Below are 20897 nucleotides of genomic sequence, written 5' to 3'. Positions count from 1 at the left end.
GAAAAAAATAACTAAATTATTTGTTGTTTTGCCATAATTATTACTATGAAGCATTGTTGTTGTTTTTGAGGTAGGCTCTCAATATTTATAGACCAGGCTGGCCTTGAACTCACAGAGATCCACCTCCCTCTGTCTCCCAAGTGCTGAGATTAAAGGCATGTGCTACCACTCCTGGCTGGCATTTGAAATTTAGATACCAGTGTAGAAAAATCATGAATACCCTAAATAGTGAAAGCTGGGTTGGAGTTCATGGGCACACATTTACCAATCCATCACTAAGGCATTGTTTGTAAGACCTGTCTCATGTGCTTCCATCTGCTGTGGTGGAAATTGTCTTCTGGGTGATGGCCATGCTTCCTCACACAGTCAAAAGTAATGACTAGGGCTTCTCTGGCTCAGGCCAACTTTTCCTTTGCTTTGGCTATTTTTTAAACTGTTTGAGTAAGGTGGGAAATCTAAAAGAAAAAACAAAACCCGACATAGGTATTTTCCAAATAAGTTTGCTGGGAGGCTGTGTGCCCAAGCTGTAAAGCTGGTTTTTTTTAAGAGATTAAAAGTCTTAGCAGCAAAGTGAAATGTCTTTAGAATGTGAGTGACTTGTGGCTGCTTTCTGCATTCTAGGCTCTAAAACTCACCCAGCTGGCCCTGATTGGAACCCCTCCAATGCAGAGCTCTTACCCAGCCAAGGCTCCCCTGTACCCCAGACCACTGGGAGTGCCCTGGACCAAGGTGAGGTTTGTTTGTGCTTTGATTCTAAGAGGTATTTTTGTACTTTTTCTAGGGAGCTCGTTTTTTGTTACCTTAAGACCAGCAGCAGTTCCTTTATATGATTTCCTAACTTAACTCAGGAACTAAGATATTAGCATGTAGTTTTTGGGTTATTTATTTTTTTTAACAACTTAGAATAAAAATATGAGAGTACTTAGTGGGTACGGTGTTCAGAGAGATCTAGAAGAAAGAAACAGGTGAAAAGTAGTTTTATTCCAAACAGCTTGAATGTCAGGGTGGGGTTTTCTCTTTGTCTTCAGTTGATGATGGGGAGATCTCTGTGAGGGAGAAGGAGAAGAAAGTGCGCCCCTTTTCCATGTTTGACACAGTGGACCAGTGTGCTGCCCCGCCCTCCTTGGGTACGCTGAGGAAAAACCAGAGCAGTGAGGACATCTTGCGGGATGCTCAGGTATTTAGTGCTCCTCAGTTGCTGCTACTTCATGTGTTTCTCCAGAGCATTTTTAAAGCAAAGACTCTACAGTACTGTCTGAGGGAGAGCAGAAGAAATACAGTATGTGGACCATTAGGAACTATAACAGGAGTCTGTGGTTTAGAGGGGATTGAGCACTCCCTCCTTGGGGATGGTGCAGATTTGCTTCTGGGTCACAGGTTTTTGTGATTCTCTGAAGTGGGTAAGTACACAGAAGAAGAAGAAAGTGTTCATGGTGCCCAGGTGTTTTATTCCCTTGAAGTCTGGTGTGCGAACATGGCGGCTCCTGCCTTGTCCCAGCCCTGGAGATGCTGAGGCAGAAGGGTTGCATCAAATTTGAAGCCAGTCTGGGCTGCAGAGTAAATTTCTGTCTCAGAGAGTGAAGACGGAACAAAAACCCATGATGAGATCTAGAGCCGAGGCTGTATCAAAGACATGGTGTGAATCTCTAGTGATCTTAGGATCTTAAATTAGGATGAGTGGACCTGTGGGTGAACGCTGCAGGTTAGGTGGGTTTTCACGTGTTCGGCATTGCAGACAGCTCGGGGATTGCTTCTTTTGGAATGGTGTTTTGAGACTTGGTTTTACTCTGACCTCAAACTTGTGATCCTCCTGCCTTAGCCTGCCAAAGTTGAGTTTACAGTTAAGATTGGATGACATTCAGATGTACAAGAATATTGTTATGTATTGATGCCATCTGTGGAAATGAAAAAAGGCAGTAAAGAGTTGTGCCCAGCTAGGAAGCAAGACGAGGAAGGAAGTCACGGGGTTGGGGGAGGAATTGGATTATATCACTGTAAGCCCTTATTAATCTGATTTAAAGCTTTAATGGTTTTAAAATGTAGAAGCAATATTTTGTCTGCTTTTTATGAGTGTGTATCTAGTGTGCAGAAGTATATGTATGTGAATATGCATGTTCAAGTGTGTGGGTACATATGTGTGCCCCTGGGTGTGGAGGTCCAGGGTTGATGTTGGGAATTTTCTTCAGTTGCTTTTCTCTCTTGTTCTTTGAACTAGGGTCTCTCAATCATACCCAGAGCTTGCTGGGATGGCTAGTCTCACTAGACAGCTTGCAGGCTGGAATTATGGTTGAGCTCCCACTCAGCATTTACGCAGGTTCTGGGAGTCCAAACTGCAGTCCCCTTGGTGCATGGCAACTGCTTTAGCCCTTGAGCTAGCTGGAGCCCCGAGAGCTGATGTATGTGCTTGTTTGTGAAGTGAGCTGATAGGGTATTTTGTATAATTTTGTACAGTATTTTAACCACCTTGCTGTGTGTGTACATATGTGTTACAGGCTGCAAATAAAAATGTGGCTAAAGTTCCACCTCCTGTTCCTACAAAGCCAAAACAGATTAATTTGCCTTACTTCGGACAGACGAGTCAGTCACCTCCTGACATGAAGCCAGATGGAAATCCTCAGCAATTGCCAATAGCTGCTCAATGCATGGGAGCCAAGCTCAAGCCAGCAGGGCCACAGCCAAGGGTGCTGCTGTCTCCGGGTGCACCTTCAGTTGGCCAAGACCAAGTCCTCTCTCCAGGATCTAAGCAAGAAAGTCCACCTGCTGCTGCAGTCCGCCCCTTTACTCCCCAGCCTTCCAAGGACACCTTCCCTCCAGCCTTCCGAAAACCCCAGACTGTGGCAGCAAGCTCCATCTACTCCATGTATACCCAGCATCAGGCGCCAGGAAAAAACTTCCAACAGGCTGTGCAGAGCGCGCTGACCAAGACACACCCCAGAGGCCCCCACTTTTCAAGTGGTAAGGTTCTATTTGTATTTTTAAGTGTGTGTGGGGGGGGAAGTGTGTGCAAGAGTGCACTTAAAAGAGCAAATGCACGTGCCAGTGTGCATGTAGAGGTCAGAGGACAGCTTTTGGAAGTCACTTCCCTCCTTCCATCGAGAGTTCCAGAGGATAGCACTCAGGCTGTCTGTCGGGCTTGCGTGGTAAGAGCTTTCATACACAGCCATCTCACCTCGCCCTTTGATTCTTGATTTCATTTTTACCTGTGTAGAGTTTGGGCTTAAGTCCTATGCCAAGCTGCCAGCAGACAGTAAAATGCCGGGTCTCTTAGGCTGAAGCAGTTCTAAGGATTTTAACTGGGACTCGGGTTAATCTGGTTAATGGAGTGCCCGCCACATGTCAGCTACTCCAGTAGTCACTGCAGACACTGCACAGTGTCCTAGTTTCATATCGATGGCTATGCTAGAAAACCGTACAAAGGCAACCAAGGAGGAAAGCGCTCCTTAGCTTGTAATTCCAGGTTACTCCTTATCGCTTCGGAGAAGTTGGGTCAGAAACGCACACAGCTGTTCACATTGTATTCACAGCCGAGAGTGGAGAGAAATGACTGAGCCCATGCTCTCTGCTTGTTCTCTTTCTTCTGTCCTACACAGCTCAGGACCTCTGCCCAGGGACAGTTAGACTCAGTGGGCTGGGTCTCCCACATCAGTTAACCATTGGAGTCCCCACAGACAGGCCCACAAGCCAGCCCGATCTAGACAGGTCCTCAGTCGTGCCTCTCTTCAAAGGTGATTGTAGGCTGTGGCAAGTTGACAGTTAAAAGCTAGCCCTCCCAGATGTGTTGCGTCTCAGTTCTGAAGGCGCTTGCTGATGTGGGAGACAGGGTCACAGGTGTTGCATGGTGCGGAAGGCCGCAGCTTTACTAGTGCTGGACTATTCTTGGTACACAGAGGGTGGGACAGGTACATTGTCTCTTGATTTTTAAAAGCAACATTCTTTTGTGTTTTAAATTGTTCTAGTAAGGATACCACCACTGAATAAATATGAAACCATAATAAAATTAGTTTGTGTTAAACATGTGCAGTTTGGATGTTTGAGTCTTTTTTCTGACTCGGTTATATTATAAGGCTAGGATACAATTGACCATGACTTAATTGATTGAAAATGCCTTTTTAGTTATGAAATAGGCATATAATGGTGGTTCAAAGCTACCATAACAGATACTAAAGTACCAGCGTAGTCTTTTCATTAATCCTTGGTAAATATTGCTAATATAATAATTTGGAAATTAGGTCATTATTTTGACGTCATTGGACTGTTTCAGGGGAATGTTTTTGGGAAAGACAAGTGGTTCTCAGTTTTGTGAGCTGAGTATGATTTCTCACATTGATCTACATTTGAATAGTGTGGAAGGTGGGTAGTATGTGTTTAGACTTAGTCTGGATATGTGGACAGATTACCAGTTTTCCTTGACGCCATGCCACAGTCTGGGGCTTCTGGAAATCAGCCATGCCTTTCCTTCTTACTGTTTCATGGGACAATGGTGCATGTTATAATCAATGAACATTTCGATTCTGTGGTAAAGCTTGTTATGCAAAGATGAAATCCTTGCTTTGTCTTTGCTATTTTAAGAACTTAAATGTATGGGGGGCGGGGATAATGTAGTAACTATGAAGCAAAGAGACTTCACTTACATTAGCTGTTTTCTTACCAGTTTTGTTTAGTTAGCACTAACGGGGCTTTTCCTTTCTGTCTTCTCTGACCAGTGTACGGCAAGCCTGTGATAGCTGCTGCTCAGAATCCACAGCAGAACCCAGAGAACATTTATTCCTGTAACCAGGGCAAGCCCGGCAGTCCAGAACCTGAGGCAGAGCCTGTTTCTTCAGCTCACGAGAGCCATGAAAATGAAAGGATTCCTCGACCACTCAGCCCAACGAAATTACTGCCTTTCTTGTCTAATCCTTACCGAAACCAGAGCGATGCTGACTTAGAAGCCCTGCGGAAGAAACTGTCTAATGCACCAAGGCCATTAAAGAAACGTAGCTCCATAACGGAACCAGAAGGCCCTAATGGGCCAAATATCCAGAAACTTTTGTATCAGAGGACCACCATAGCCGCCATGGAGACCATCTCGGTCCCATCGTACCCGGCAAAATCGCCGAGCTCAGTGACTGTCAACACGGACAGTCCCATAGAAATCCCCAACCCGTATTTACATGTGGAGCCCGAGAAAGAAGTGGGCTCTGTGGTTCCTGAGCCACTGTCCCCAGACGATACGGGGAGTGCCAGCACAGAGAACAGTGGGCTGCCAGCTCCTTCTCCAGGCCTTGACTATGTGCCTGAAGGAGTCACAGACAGCAGTCCAGGTCTCCAGAATAGCACAGAAGACACAAACCCAGAGGCCCCCCATTTACTGGAAGTATACCTAGAAGAATACCCACCATACCCTCCCCCTCCATATCCTTCTGGGGAGCCGGAGGGGTCTGAAGAAGACTCTGTACGCATGCGCCCACCTGAAATCACCGGGCAGGTGTCTTTGCCTCCTGTAAGTAATGTAGTGTCCCATGTTCATTTAGGAGACCTTTCTTGTAATGCTCATCATGGTGGCTTTATTCTTCTCTAGTTTGCCTTTTTATCTTATGATTCCTTGGCATGAAGTGGATCTTTGTATTCTTGGCTTTTGACAGGATTGAGACTCATTCATGCTGAGCTATATATTCAATTCTCTTTTTATTTTGAGAGTTTCAGTTGCCTAGACAGACCTTTTGCCTCTGGAGTAGCTGAAATACAGATTTTGTCCATCAAATCATGCTCAGGGTGGGAGTTATAGATGCGGTGACATTAATTATGAGAAACACTGCTATATTTTGGTGTGTGTGTGTACACAAGCATGTACATGCAGGTTCTTTATAAAGGAAACAGATTTTTGTTCTTAGGGCTATAAAGGCCACCTTTGTTGTCTTCTAGCTGAAGGCACACTAGGGAAACCACAGTGGATTGGAGAAAAGAATACCTGGTGTCATGCTGATCACTTGCTTAGCTCTGAAATCTGCAGATAGTATAACTTCTCATTGGCTCTGTCACTGCTTTCCAGGCTTTGATTTTTCTAGCAGTGAAACTTTTTTTATTCCTATTTTTCATTTGATGTATATGAGTGTTTTATCTACCTATATAAATATGCATTGTGTGCCTGCCTAATGCCCAAGGAGTCCAGAAGAGAGTGCCGGTTCCCCTGGAACTGGAGTTACAGATTCCTGTGGGTGCTGGGAATCGAACTGGGATCATCTGCAGGAGTAGCCAGTGCTCTTAACCGCTGAGCCACCTCTCCAGCCCCATGAAACTTATTCTTAGTGAAATGTTAGGTTGAGTCTCAAACTTAAAACAGTGTTGAAGTTGGAAGGATTGGAGAGTGGGAGCAGGAGGGAGAGCTGGGCAGAGTGGGAGCAGGAAAGAGAGCTGGGCAGAGTGGGAGAGAGAGCTGGGCAGAGTGGGAGCAGGAGAGAGAGCTGGGCAGAGTGGGAGAGAGAGCTGGGCAGAGTGGGAGAGAGAGCTGGGCAGAGTAGGAGAGAGAGCTGGGCAGAGTGGGAGAGAGAGCTGGGCAGAGTGGGAGCAGGAGAGAGAGCTGGGCAGAGTGGGAGCAGGAGAGAGAGCTGGGCAGAGTGGGAGCAGGAGAGAGAGCTGGGCAGAGTGGGAGCAGGAGAGAGCTGGGCAGAGTGGGAGCAGGAGAGAGAGCTGGGCAGAGTGGGAGCAGGAGAGAGCTGGGCAGAGTGGGAGCAGGAGAGAGCTGGGCAGAGTGGGTTTGGCTCTTTGGCCCCTTCCTTCCCTTCAGTGTTGTTTGGAAATTACTAGCAAACACCATGGTCTCTCGGTTTCCTTTTTCTCTAGCATCAAGTTCCTCTAAAGCTATGTTTCTGGCCTGGGAATGCCTTTACACTTCTTCCATGTATTAAGACACTCTATAATTTTTGGAAAGTTGGTGGGAGAGAATACCACAGTGCCTGCAGTTTACTTTTCTATTGCTTGGTTGGAAGTAATTTTTGATTCCTTAAGTGCGAACGAAATAGAATGCTGAACTGTGAATTGAAAACACAATAAAACCCAAATGGCACTTTCAGATGATTATTTAAATGGGTTTTGTATATCTGATCTCATGTTTTTATATCACTTTGTACTTCCTTTGGAAGATTGTTATTTTCTTCCTAGAAAATGACTGCTCTTTCACAGATACTGTGATTATGTATGTTTCTTTGAAAGTGGGTGGCTAGGTGCTTGCCTTGTGCTGGTCACTTTTAGCATCCAAAGGCTGATGTTAGCACAGTTGTAGACTAATCACACTTTTCTAACACTTTAGTCTTTCCCATCTGTGAGATATAATATTTGTCACTTAATGTTTTTGCAAAACTCTGGCTCTTCATATATGAGATAAAAATGAAAGTGGGGGCTGGTAGGTTGGCTCAGTAGGCAAAGACACTTGCCACCAAGCCTGACAACTTGAGTTCTATTTCTGGGACCCACATTTCAGACAGAGAGAACAGACTTGAAAGTTAAGTTGTTCTCTCTCTCTCTCTCTCTCTCTCACACACACACACACACACACACAAATGTAATTTAGATTATTTATTGGTGTTTTGCCTGCATGTATGTCTGTGTGAAGGTGTCGGATCCCTCTGGAACTGGAGTTAGAGTTGTGAGTCGCCATGTAGGTGCCAGGAACTGAACCTGAGTCCTCTGGAAAAGCAGCCAGTGTTCTTCACTGCTGAGCTATCTCTCCAGCCCCAAATAAATGTAATTTAAGAAGTCTGTGTGTGTGTGTGTGTGTGTGTGTGTATAAAAATCCTGTTTCATAGGATGTAAGATCTCGTTTTTAAAATGCCCCTTTAAAGCCTGACTTACTAACTTAAGAGGTAAACCTCTCCATCAGTGTGTCTAGTTATAACTAATCGTCTTTATTATGTAGCCTAATAATTGGCTTGTGCCTTAGGAAGGGCTATGGTATGAAATACTTAAGAGGAAGGGCTTGCCTAGGTTCACATTCTGGTCCTGCTGTTTTCTGACTGTGCATTTCCTTTCTGTGCAATGAGGGTGACTGGGTTTTTAATGAGGATTAAGTAAATAATCACTTGTGTATGGTAGTTGTTATGATTCTGAGTATTGCCCTTCTTAAGAGTTAGGCTCTCTGCATTATACTACTAGATAAGTGATTTAGAGACAGTCTTGGCTGGTTGTGGTCCTCTACAGAAAACCAGTCAGTTGCCACCATGCTTAGTTCACTCTGAGTTCCACATTCAGGCGTTAATGGCACACTCCTGTGATCCCAGGGCTTGGGAGACTGAGGCAGGAAGATTGCAAGTTCAAAGTCAGCCTGGGCCACATGGCAAGTTCCAGGCCAGCCTGAGCTAAATGGTGAGAGCATCTTCAACTACATGGATGGATGGATGGATGGATGGATGGATGGATGGATGGATGGATGGATGGTAGACAGACAGACAGACAGATCGATCCCCACACAGTAGTTCTTTTCACTAATTCAGCGGAGTGCTGCCTCTGCTCTTGCTGCTCTGATTTCCCACACATTTCCTTTACAGGGCAAAAGGACCAACTTGCGGAAAACGGGGTCCGAGAGGATTGCTCATGGAATGAGGGTGAAGTTCAACCCTCTGGCTCTGCTCCTAGATTCTTCTTTGGAGGGAGAATTTGACCTTGTACAGAGAATTATCTATGAGGTAAGTTTCTTAAATACAACTTTATATCTTATTTTAAAGCTCAAAATAGAAAGCTACTATAGGGAAATCCTATTTTTAAATTTTCTTTTTTGGGACTATGGAGTGTGGAGAGGTGTATTGAACATGCTCTAAAGCAGGCTGTGTTATTTTAAGAATGTGACTGTAGGGTTTTGATAATGTAGGAGTTCAGTTTGCACTTGAAATATTTTAATGTACTTCTTTATTAGAGAGAACATTTCTCCTGAAAGTTGCTCTGTATGAACTTGTACACTATAGTATCGAGTTGTAGTTGTGGTCTCTACTCAGAAATCTATTAATTTTATTTTATTTTATTTTTTTGAGAGAGAGGGTCTTGGGATGTAAGCCTCAAATGCATGATTCTCCTACCTCAGCTTCACGAGTACTGGAATTACAGGCATGTGCCACCATGTCCAACTCCTTTAAAATGTCTTTAGTTGAACTAGCAAATAGGATTTCTACTTAAAAACTGTTTAGTGGTAGGAATTAGAAGGAAGAACAAGGGTAACTAACTCCAAGGATATTGTTTCTGGTGCTGTGAATTTAAAGAAAGCCTTCTGATAGTAAGTTCTTAATTTGGCTATCTGTCTGTCCTGTTTCTAGGATTTTCTGGATAGTTGGCTCCTCTGTTTCAATTATGATTTTTAAAATGTCAGCAAAGTTTCTGTTTTCTTGATCCTAAGAAGCCAATTAGTAATGACGTTGCTGTGACATTAAATTGGAGTGACTCTCTCACCCTTTTTCTTGGTGTGACAGGTTGATGACCCAAGCCTACCAAATGATGAGGGCATCACAGCTCTTCATAATGCCGTGTGTGCGGGCCACACAGAAATCGTCAAGTTCCTGGTCCAGTTTGGTGTGAATGTAAATGCGGCAGATAGTGATGGATGGTAAGTTTTGCTTTAAACTCCAGTCAGACATCGACTGTGGATGGCTGTTGCAGAAGCATCGTTATAGTGCTGTTGGAAAGCAAAGAAATAACACCCCAGTATGCGTCCTCCACGTGCTGTCCACGTGCTGTCTGGGGAGTTACTGCGTCCTCTGGTAGTGGCCATTTGTTCAGTTTCTGCAAGCAGTGGGTTTAAATTGTAGTGATAGTGTACTGCAATAAAATTGTCAGCATCTCTACTCTGACCTCTTTGAGGTCACTGAGTTTAAATACGATTTACTAGGTCACAAGCACTGGAGTATGGGGACTGGCCAGGTGGTTGCCATGTGACCAGTAGGCAGGTGACATATACAGTGTGGCTGCTCTGGACAGAGTAATGAGTCACACTGCAGGGGACAGGGTAGACAGTGCAAGATTCGTCATGCTACTCGTCTATCTTGATGCTTCAGAGAGTCAAACCACAGGAGAGACAAAGCTCTTTTTGTGGAGGAATATGAAAATGTTTTCTGTGAAGGACTGAAAATGTTAAAATTTAATCTCATATTTAAGTACTTTAATTTTGTTTTTTCTTTTGATGTTATAATATCAGAGGCTCATGTGCATGTCATAAATTTGAATTAACCTATCATTTCAAGTGACTGTGGTCATCTATGAAGACTATTTCCTTTTTGTTAGATATTTGTTGGTGTTACAAATAATACTTGGAGAAGTATTATGATTGCATTAAAAAAAAATGTAAGAGTAATGTATGCCCACTATGGAAAAATAAACAAAACAGAAAAATAAGAATTGGAAAACAACCTGTACCTCCATTATCTACAAGTAGACAACATTAAGCTTTTAATATAGTTCCTTCCATTTTGTGTGGGGGGGTGGGGCTCCCTGTGTATTAAATTCAGAACCTTGTATGCACCTGTGTAAGCAGTGCCCCTTACAGCTCCCCTTGCCCTCAAGCTCTTCTGCACATTTTGATGTGCATATGTATGTATGTATGTACCTGTGTATAAATACATATTTATTTATGTGTGTATATAAGTATATATACACACTTTTGGTTTAGCAGAAGCCAGTTCTTACTGTATCACATTATCCTTGCTTGAAACTTTAGATCGTATGTAATTTTTCACTCTTAGAAACTAGCACAGAAAAGAAATCTGTATAACATGGGGCTAGGAGATGATATATTAGGTAAAGTGCCTGCCCTGCAAGTGTGAGCCCTGAGTTTGGATTCCCAGGTCTGTAACCCTAGTGTTGGGCAGGCAGAGACAGGCAGAGACTGGCAGATCCGTGAGCTCACTGGCCAGCCAGCATAGCCAGTTGGTGAACTCTAGACTCAGAGGAAAACCTTGTCTCAAAATAGAAGGAAGGTTCCATCGATAGAGGAAGATACCTAACTGACTTTGACATTGGTGTGCACTCAGATGTGCACAAAACCATAAATGTGCACAGATGCTTGCACTCAAGCATATACTGTACATTGCTCACACATGTAAATCTGTAGTCATTTTCACCAAAATAGTAGTAATAGTATTCTGGAGCATGAAGGGTCTGAATTTCTTTTTTAAAAAACTATACCCAGCTGTGGGTGGTGACATGGGCCTGTAATCCTAGCACTCAGGAGGCAGAAGCAGGTGGATCTCGAAGTTCAAAGCCAGCCAGGGCTATATAGTGAGATCTTGTCTGTAAATAAATAAATAAGCAAACCTTTTACCCAAACCACGAGATGTAGCTCAGTTGTGGAGCACGTCTCTGCATGAATGAGGCACCGGGGTCTCTCAGCTCTGCGGTTAGAAGGGGGTGGAATCAGTGAAAGAGAGAGAAGAGACAGGGAGAGAACAAGCAGAAAAGCGTCTATCCAAGAGAATCCACTGAAGGAGGAAAAGAAAAATTAAAGAAATGTGCATTTTAGAGCCTGATTCATAACGGTCTTAAGGCAGCTTTCTGAGTTTGGAGACACAGATTTTTTTTCTATAATGTTAATAAGTTCCTGCTAGTTCTTTGCCTGAAATAGATTGAATTATGTGTGTGCATATGTATATTTGTGTTATAGTCACCGTTTTAAGACTATTTTCAGGAATCATCTCTACAGTTTGTTACAGTCACTTTCCTACTTAGAATTGAATTGACAGTTGGAGTCAAAATTTACTTTGAGTTTTAAAAATATATGTGCAATTTGATTCCTTGAAAGTTGATGGTGAAAAGAAATAAATATTGGCATTCAGGCATATAGTTTAAAGACTTAGATTTTTACTCTGACAGAAATGAACAGGTTTCAGGGCTAGAGAAATGGCTTAGGGGTTAAGAGCACTGGCTGTTCTTCCACAGAACCTGGGTTCTATTCCTGGCACCTACGTTGTAATTCACAACCATCTCTATGTAACTCCAGTTCCAGGGTATCTGACATCCTCTTCTGGCCTCTCTAGGTACCAAACACATAAGTACATGCAAGCAAAGTATCTGTATACATAAAACAAAACCCTAAAATTTAAACAAGAACCCAATCCACTTTCTTCTGTTCTTTGTAGATCACTGGATTCTTCTCACCAGCACTCAGCTCCTAGCCCCAGTGTCCTCCATTGCTTTAGATACTGTCCTTTGTAGCTGTAACTCTTTTACAGGTGTGTCATCTGTTTCGATTGAACTGGTTTTAAAAAGCTCTTTGTGAGGCTAATACGGAAAAGACTGAAGAATTTTCTCCACGGATAACTCACCAAGTGGAGGCCGTTCAGTTGGAGAAACACTTCTAACCAGCGCTGTGTTTTGCTTCCCAGGACCCCATTGCACTGTGCTGCCTCCTGTAACAATGTCCAAGTGTGTAAGTTCTTGGTGGAGTCGGGAGCAGCTGTGTTTGCTATGACCTACAGTGACATGCAGACAGCTGCAGACAAGTGTGAGGAGATGGAGGAAGGCTACACGCAGTGCTCCCAGTTCCTCTATGGTATGTATGGAGGAAGGTACATGTGGTGCTCCCAGTTCCTCTATGGTATGTATGGAGGAAGGTGCATGTGGTGCTCCCAGTTCCTCTATGGTATGTATGGAGGAAGGTACACGCAGTGCTCCCAGTTCCTCTATGGTACGTATGGAGGAAGGTGCTCGTGGTGCTCCCAGTTCCTCTGTGGTATATTGCCAGTGCTGTCACGTGTTGGCTGCTGTATTTATTACCCTTTGTCTCTGGGGAACAGCTCAAAGCTCAATAAGTATGCAACAAAAAGTTTTTTGTTCCATAATTCTGGATGCCGAAAATAGGACAGCCGAGGTCACAGATCCATGCATGTGCCTGGAAAAAGCTGTTGTCAGAGACGTCTTGAGCTACAGCTGATTATAGTTAAAGTTTTTGTATGTTCAAAAGGCCTTCTATTAGGGTGTTAGCACTTAGTGGATTATAGCATGCTGTAAAATGAGTTTTAAAAAATAAACATGTTGGGCAGGAGAGATGGCTCAGAGGTTAAAAGCACTGGCTGTTCTTCCAGAGGTCCTGAGTTCAATTCCCAGCAACCACATGGTGGCTCACAACCATCTATAATGAGATCTGGTGCCCTCTTCTGGCATGCAGGTATACGTGCAGGCAGAATACTATACATATAATAAATAATTTAAAAAACAAACATGTTTTGGAGTTCGTTTTTATTTCATGTTTTGAGTTTATGATTTTAATTACTGTCAAAAGATGTCCTGTTAGGGAAAAATGGAAGTGAAGTTGAGATGGGTATATGTTGATTGTCTTTTATGTAGGATTAAAAAAAAAATTTTTTAATTTACAGGACTTAGCAATTACAGTAAACTTCTGTTCATTTTGGCTTGAGAGATAGGAAATCAGGAGGGGTCAGGAGGCTATGTTGCCCAAGCTCTCAAAAGCTTCTTACCAATTTTCGAAAAGTTCCAGAGGTTAAAGGTACAGGCCTTTGCTCCTCTGCCTGGCCATGGTCCTTAGGTCTTGGGTGTCTTTGCCTATTTCAGGTTGTAGGTGAGAAGAGGGAGTTGTTGAAGCTCACAAACTCCCTGTCATCTTCCTAAGTGGTCGTCCGTCATTCTGTCCGTCTGTCCTCCCTCCCTCCCTCCCTCCCTTCCTCCCTCCCTCCCTTTTTTTCTGTTCATTTTGTGGCACTAGTTTTGAACCTAAGGTCTTAAACATGCTAGTAGGTCTCTACCATTGAGTGACACTCAGCCCTTCAAACTGTTGAGATTCATAATTGAGACTTATGATTGCATTTTGTTTGTTTTCAACTTTGGACCAATAGAGTATTTTGACATTAACATTATGTAAATTCATATGATAGACAATGACTTTTTAAAAAAAGACGTGAAGGATTTTTGGTTCGACTTTTTTGATAGATGAATTATATCACAGATTTCAGGGGTGATAATACATTATGAAGGTTCACTACTGATAATGGACTGGGCACAGCTCCCGTCTGAGGGAGAAGAACCTGACCTCTGATATGTGGATCTTTTGTAAGATTTACTTTCCTATTTCATTTTCTTTTATTCTGTGCATGTGGATGGTTTGCCTGCATGTATGTCTGTGTACCACGTTCATGCAATGTCCTTGGAGGCCAGAAAAGGGCATTGGATCCCTTGGAACTGGAGTTAAGAGAGGTTTGTGAACCACCATGTGGGTGCGGGGAATTGAACCCCAGGTCCTCTGGAAGAGCAGCCGGTACTCTTAACTTAGCATGTCTCAGGGCCTTCCCTGTCTCCCCTCCCCCCATTTTTAATGGAAATGTCATTGAAAACTAGGACTTGAATTGTTAATTTGAGCATATTACAGTACCTAGGGTTTCTTTCCATTACCATCCCAAGCAAGAACAAAGTGAAGCTTTAAAACATTGTGGAGTTAGATTTGTGTGAGGTTTTGTTGTACAGTCTTGTCTGTGATGTTGGGGTGGGACCTGGGCCTTGTACATGCTTCATGAATGACACTTGAGCTTTTGTCCTGTCCTGGTCTTCACGTTATTTAAAAAGGTCTTACTGTCTTTTGGAAAAGAACATTTCATTTGTTTTTGTTTTGTTTTGCCCAGAGCAAGAGATACAGCATGTACTGCTTATTAATTGATACATTAATTGTTACAGGCTGATAGCTAATTGTTGGATGTTCAGAGCTGAAAAATATGTTCAAGAGTCAAGCAGATATTTTTAAGACATAAAGGCACATGAAAATTAACTGTGTGCTGGAAACCTTGTTGCCATGCCCCACTCGCCTTCCTCTGCTTTCTGTGTCCTGTGCTGCTCTTCACCCTAGGGCACAGAATGAGGAAGTTGACCTAACTCACAGTCATTAAGTAACTGCTGGAAAATGGCCTTTTGGGAATTTTCCCATTTGTAGATTTCAACATGCAGAATTCCGATTTCCCACATATAGAAAGTAACCACACACAGACTTTTCTATCTTACCTAAACTGCTGTATTCTGCATCTGACACACGATGCTGTCCTTTTTCTTCGTTGATGTAGTGCTCTTTGAAAGTTTTCCTGTTTTCTCTGTGTGTCTGGTGAGGACTGAAGTTGCAGAGCTCCTGGTCGCTATGCTTAGAAGTAGGCCGAAAGCTGACAAGCCTGTCATTCCCTTTTAATGTCCTGGATTCAAGCAGTTTTTCTTTTAGCTCCTGGGCAAGCAGAAGGCTTCCTCTCTGGGGAATGCAAGCTTTTCAAGATGCCTAGGAAGTGGCTGTTTTTGGCCTTGTAGTACAGCATCATTCTGTGGTTTCTAGTTTCTCTCCCAGGCTGGGTCATTTATTTATTGAATGCTTGATGTAGTAGTTCTGACGTTCTAGTGAGTATCCTCTTCCCATTTGTTTCATCGAGTTTAAAGTTCTTATGAGTGGTGTAATCTGAGTGGTAATCCCGTGTGTTCTCTTCCTCTGTCTCTCTTGTAGGAGTCCAGGAGAAAATGGGCATAATGAACAAGGGAGTCATTTATGCACTGTGGGACTATGAGCCCCAGAACGAAGATGAGCTGCTCATGAGAGAAGGAGATTGCATGACTGTCATCCACAGGGAAGATGAGGATGAAATCGAGTGGTGGTGGGCACGCCTTAACGACAAGGAAGGATACGTTCCCCGCAACTTGCTCGGAGTAAGTCGCTCCAGCATGTTCCGTGGGTGTGAAACAGGGCTTTGCATGAACTGCTGTGTACTTCCAGTGCAGCTTACTGCCCTGTGCTAATGAGACGTGATGCTGGGCTGGAGAGGCTGGAGAGGTGGCCCAGCAGTTACGAGCACTGCTGCTCTTCCGGGGGACCCAGGGTCAGTTCCCAGCACCTCCCTGGCAGCTTTCAACCATCTATATAAACTCTGTTTCTAGGGGATCCAGTGCCTGCTCACTGCACACGCATGGTACACGTACGTACACTCAGCAAAACACTTGTACACCTAAAATCTTTTAAAAAGACACATGAAGCTTAAATTCTGATGCTCTTAATTTAGATTCACAGCCATATCTACAGTGCACCTGATTATACTTAGGAGATATTAATAGGTTTGAAAGCCAGAATAATGTGTTTTCAAGATTTTTGCATTAGGCTCTTATATAGGTTTAAGCCAGGTGCCATAGGTCATGCCCATATCCCCAGCACTTGGGGAATGGAAGTAGGAAGATCAAAAACAAGCTCTTTGATGGACTTGGGCATTCTTGTGTGGCTTATGCACACAGAGATGTGTTGGGTGTATGAAAGAAGGAGAGAAACAGTGTAGGTAGATGAAGGTACCTGCTTGCAGGTCTGCTGTTGGTAAGGGAAGGAAGGGTGGAAGTCATGGATACATGTGTCATGTAGGTCACGGGCACTGGGTTCCACAGCCCTGCTGACCCAATTGGAACTTTTCTGTTCTGGGTAAGCAGGTGGTGGGAAAGACTAGAAAAGCCTGCCCCTGAGCTTCGTGTGCACACAGTGCAGGGAATCCATGGGAAGCACTGGTAGGTTTCATCAAGCATCAGACAGACAGGGTCTCTCCCATAGATACCAGGTAGAAGCCTGGGGAGACTTCTCCAGCATCACACCTGCCTGCTAAGGTTCCTCTGCTTGGGTGTTTCAAGTGGCTTTGGCCCTGGGACCTGGTATTCTGACAGTGACTCTCCCTTTCCTATGATTGCCTGTCAAATGTCCATTTTAAGTCATTTCCTATACCTTAGCTGTTGCTTTCCAGAGAGCAGCATTTATTGTGAAATCAACTGCTGAGCCATCTCTCCATCATGCTTTAGTCTCTCAAGTGCTGGGATTACAGTTCCAACATGCTTAGTTCCCCCACCCCCACCCCCACCCCGTTTTTGTGGGGGAGGGGATGAGACGGTTTTGCGATGTAGCTGAGGCTGGCTTCAAACTCTCAATCCTCCTGCCTTCTAAGTGCTGGGTTTACAGATATGTCTTACCGACCTAGCTCATCTCTTGAAAATTGATTACTTGTGCATATTTGCAGTCTATAACATGACTTTTAAGGAGTTTTAAAAACATTTACTTTATGTGTGTGCATGTGTGTTTATGCGTGTGCCACAGTATGTGTGGAGGTCAGAAGACAATTGGGAGTTCCGAGATTGAACTCGGTCCTGCAGCTTGGCAGCCAGTGTTGTCCTTAGCTGCTGAACCATCTTGCCGGTGCCTGTGTCCCCAGCCCTAACCCAACCTTAATAAATAGCAGGTTTATATTTATAAAATGGTAAGTCAGGCTCACGAACATCAAACCTTACATAGCTAGATTTTCATTTTGTGATGAATATAAAATCTGTTAACCAGTCTTCAATTAATATGCATGTTTTTAACTATAATTCCCATGTTGTACAACAGAACTCATTGAATGAGTTTAATTCCCTAGTAACGAAATGCCCTGGTTAATGAGATGGGAGGATTATTCTCGAGGGGAAGCAGTTGCTCAGAAACTTGAACTTTCAGAAGGTTCTGAAATTAACAGACTGGGATAAAGGTTGTAATTTTAGTCCTAAACTTAGATACTCTTGGTTCTCTGGAAGTTTCTTCTGTACCATGTTTTTAGTATCTTTTGGTGTTAAAAAAAATAAATAAAGGAAATTGCATAATAGTGATTTTTTTTTTTTTTTTAAAGACAGGCTCAGCCATGAATCTTTAAAGTGCATTGGTGAATATCTTCTCAGCTGAAACTAACTCTTAAATAACCACACCACCATTCTGTTCCTAGGAGAAAGAAGGGGAGGGTTTGTGTAGTTTGATGGTTGAATTCTAGTGTGACCTGCTCTGCCCTCCTAGACGGACCTTGCAGCCCTCACATAGCTTCTCCTCACCCTTGTTAGGGAAAGCACAAGTCAGCAGAATTCCAAAGCATTTCACCTGTCTTCCCTAAGTCTGCTGACTCGGCATTTTATTTCTGGTAGGCTCAGGTCCTACCAGAACTTGAAGAAGTGTGGTTTACATCTGTGATCCCAGCACTTAGGAGGCTGAGGCAAGAGGATTGTGAGGCTAGCCTGGGCTACCTCGGGAGACTCTTCTCTCCTTTTTTAGACTTTTGCCCTGTCTCAGTGGGCATTCCAAACTGGAGCACACAGTTGCCGACGGACAAGCGGCCGTCAGCAGTTTGGCTTCCCAGGCTGCTGTGTAGTTGAGTCATTGCCTGGGCTTTCATGTCTTTGCTCCATGGTACTGTTCCAGCTGATGGACCCTTGTGACCTCCAAAGGGCTTTCAGTGAGTAGCCAGTGTGACCAGTGCCAAGTGTGAGCTCTTGTGTACTCAGGTGGCCAATATGCTTCCACAGCTCAGTGCTTTTCTGAGTCAGTTTCCTGTATCACATTCCTTCCTGCATTTATTGAAATGCCTCAGAACTTCCATACATATGGCACATGTAAATGTTCTTTAAAACTCTCTTGCAGCTATACCCAAGAATTAAACCAAGACAACGGAGTTTGGCCTGAAACGAGTTACTGAAGAATTAATAAGCTAGAAGAAATACTATGATTGCTTGGGAAAAGTTTCAAAAGACTTAACTTTAATGACATGTAGCTTGAAAGCAATGAAGGATGTGTCCTGGAAGAAAATGAAGGATTGAAGAAGTCATTAGCAGAGGACGTGAGCAGTGGGACTTGAGATGCCGAGTCAGCGCTGCCGTGCTGGGCGGAGTGTTCATGGCAGCATATAGCTAGGCTGCAGTGAGCCTGTTGTTTCCAAGAGACGGGACCATTTATCGGGCTGTGGGAATCAGCTTCGTGTCCCGCTTAGGGTGTTGGCACTGTTCCCATACCAGTCTCCTGCCAGAAAGGACCAGTGTCATCTGGCACCCTCTCCAACCGTCCCAGCCCGGCAGGCCTTGGGAGCCCCCAGTGCTGCCCGCTTGTGTATGTCAGTGAAGAACTGTTAGCTGCCTGTCACTGAGCAATAACTATGGTATCAGTTCTGGAGCGTTTTAAGAATTATGCATATATTTGAAATACCTAAACTACATTACACTACCTAATCTAAGTTAGATTTAGAATCTTGTTTTTAGGTTGAATTTGAATCTGTATTTATTGTCTTTTTGTATCTTGGAAATTAGAGATTTGTTATAGACTTATCCGTATTTGTCAAGATCATAGCTGATTTTAAAAATTATTGTAATAAAATTAAACTTTATGTCTCTAAGTCTCTAAGCCACTTACTAGTTTCCTTTTTATGTCGTAAACGTCTTTGGTTATAGGTCATAAGCCACAGGACTGTCTCATGCACAGCTGAGAACTAATGAACTATGGTAGTGTTTCCTTACAGTTGTGTGATTGAGAAGCAGTTCTTAATTACAAAAAACTGAGCCTTGCAGTTGACGAGTCTGGATGGCTAGAATATCTTACTTGTTTTTAGAGAGAGAGGGAAAGTGTGTGTGTGTGTGTGTGTGTGTGTGTGTGTGTGTGTGTGTGTGTGTGTTTCATCCATGGAGGCTGGGGCGGGGTGTTAGATCCCTTGGAGCTGGAGTTAAAATGGTTTGTGAGCTGCCTGATGTTGGGGATGGGATCTGAACTCTGGTCCTCTGAAGAGCAGTCAGTGCTCTTGACCACTGAGCCATCTCTCCAGCCCCTAATTTTGCAATTTTAAAAAAAATCTTGGAGGTCATGGTAACAGACCTGAACCCTGCTGGGCTATTTGAATGCTCTCATGTCTTTTTCACATTCTTCATACAGTTATATACATTGATTTTTAAATTCTACTTTACTGCCAAACAAGTTAATGAGTTGTTTCAGAACCCATTTTGCTTAGTGGAACTATAATTTAATAGAAGATATAAATGCAAAAGCAGTGGTTACTGTCTCTAGACGTTTGTAACACTGAATTCTAACCAGGAAAGTAGATGAAAAACTGAACTTAACCTTTCAGATAACAAAGAATGACACATGGATTAAATATAGAGATTATACATCAAAGGCAAAATTCTAAACCCAGTGGGCCTCCCCCAGTTAGTCTGGCACAGATCTCAGGACTTGTGGACTAAATTCCTTAATCAGCTAACACAATAGGGAGATCAACTTGGATTATCCAGGTGGGCCCAGTGTAATCACATGAGCCCTTGAAAAGCAGAAGGGGAGGCAGGAGCCTGAGACAGAAGGGGTGGTCAGCCAGACTTGGGGTATTTTTGAAGATGAAGGATCAGGAACTAGAAAGTGTAGAAACTAAGAAAACTCTGGACTGAGAACTTGCAAGGAGACAAGACCTCAGGTTTGAAGCCATATGGACCTGAGAGCACCCCACCAGGCAAGTTGATCTGTCTGGAGATGATTCCACAGCTGGAGGTGGGCTGCACTTAAACTTTTGCTGGATCCCAGTCTGTACAAGTGTGGAATAATGGGTACTTTTGTGAAGCCACTGAATTTGTATGAGATGTGACAGTAGGAAACAAATAGGACTTGAATTCTGGAACTAGACTGTTGCACTGCAGGAATTGTGTGACCTTGCCAAGCAGTTGACCTCCATGAGACTTGTTCTCCTAATCCATGTCGGGAAACCTAAGGAGTTGTTGAGAGGAACCATGGAAAGTGCTGTAGAGTAAGCTAAAGACTTACATGAGTCTACGAAAATAGAAGATGTGGAAATTAGGAGAGGGAGCCAAGAAGGTCTGTTGCATATTCCGTAATCCTACCATTTGTTCTTATTCTTGTTGTAGTTGGGCACCACCACCAGGTGAAGCACATTTCCACATCTGCTACCAGTTGTGTAGAGTTGCCTAGCAACACGGGCCACCCCAGCTTGTCTTCTCTGTCTTGTTCCTCCCCTCTGGCTCCCAGTCTTGGTCTCTCTTTCTGTCATGTCCCCGCCCCAGACTCTCCCTCCATCCCCCAATCAACCCCTTACATTAGATCTGTTGCATGCTGTGATCTCTCAGCAGCACACCTTGCCCAGGCCCACCAGAGGTGC

The 20897-nt window shown here is 43.6% G+C and overlaps 1 protein-coding gene across 1 annotated transcript in view; it reads left to right on the top strand.

Moving 5' to 3' along the window:
- Positions 1-19147, top strand: part of Tp53bp2 (tumor protein p53 binding protein 2) — a 60195-nt gene extending 41048 nt beyond the window's left edge. The window contains exons 10-18 of the mRNA XM_028858995.2: positions 622-729; positions 1029-1177; positions 2493-2955; positions 4704-5482; positions 8523-8660; positions 9435-9568; positions 12339-12505; positions 15440-15639; positions 18395-19147. Coding sequence (XP_028714828.1) covers positions 622-729; positions 1029-1177; positions 2493-2955; positions 4704-5482; positions 8523-8660; positions 9435-9568; positions 12339-12505; positions 15440-15639; positions 18395-18436 — 2180 coding nt within the window. The 3' untranslated portion in view covers positions 18437-19147. The remainder of the gene's footprint in view (positions 1-621; positions 730-1028; positions 1178-2492; positions 2956-4703; positions 5483-8522; positions 8661-9434; positions 9569-12338; positions 12506-15439; positions 15640-18394) is intronic.
- Positions 19148-20897: the final 1750 nt, after the last annotated feature.

The sequence above is a fragment of the Peromyscus leucopus genome, chromosome 15 (assembly GCF_004664715.2).
Source record: "Peromyscus leucopus breed LL Stock chromosome 15, UCI_PerLeu_2.1, whole genome shotgun sequence".
NCBI lineage: Eukaryota > Metazoa > Chordata > Mammalia > Rodentia > Cricetidae > Peromyscus > Peromyscus leucopus.
This window is presented reverse-complemented; position numbering and strand designations above follow the sequence as displayed.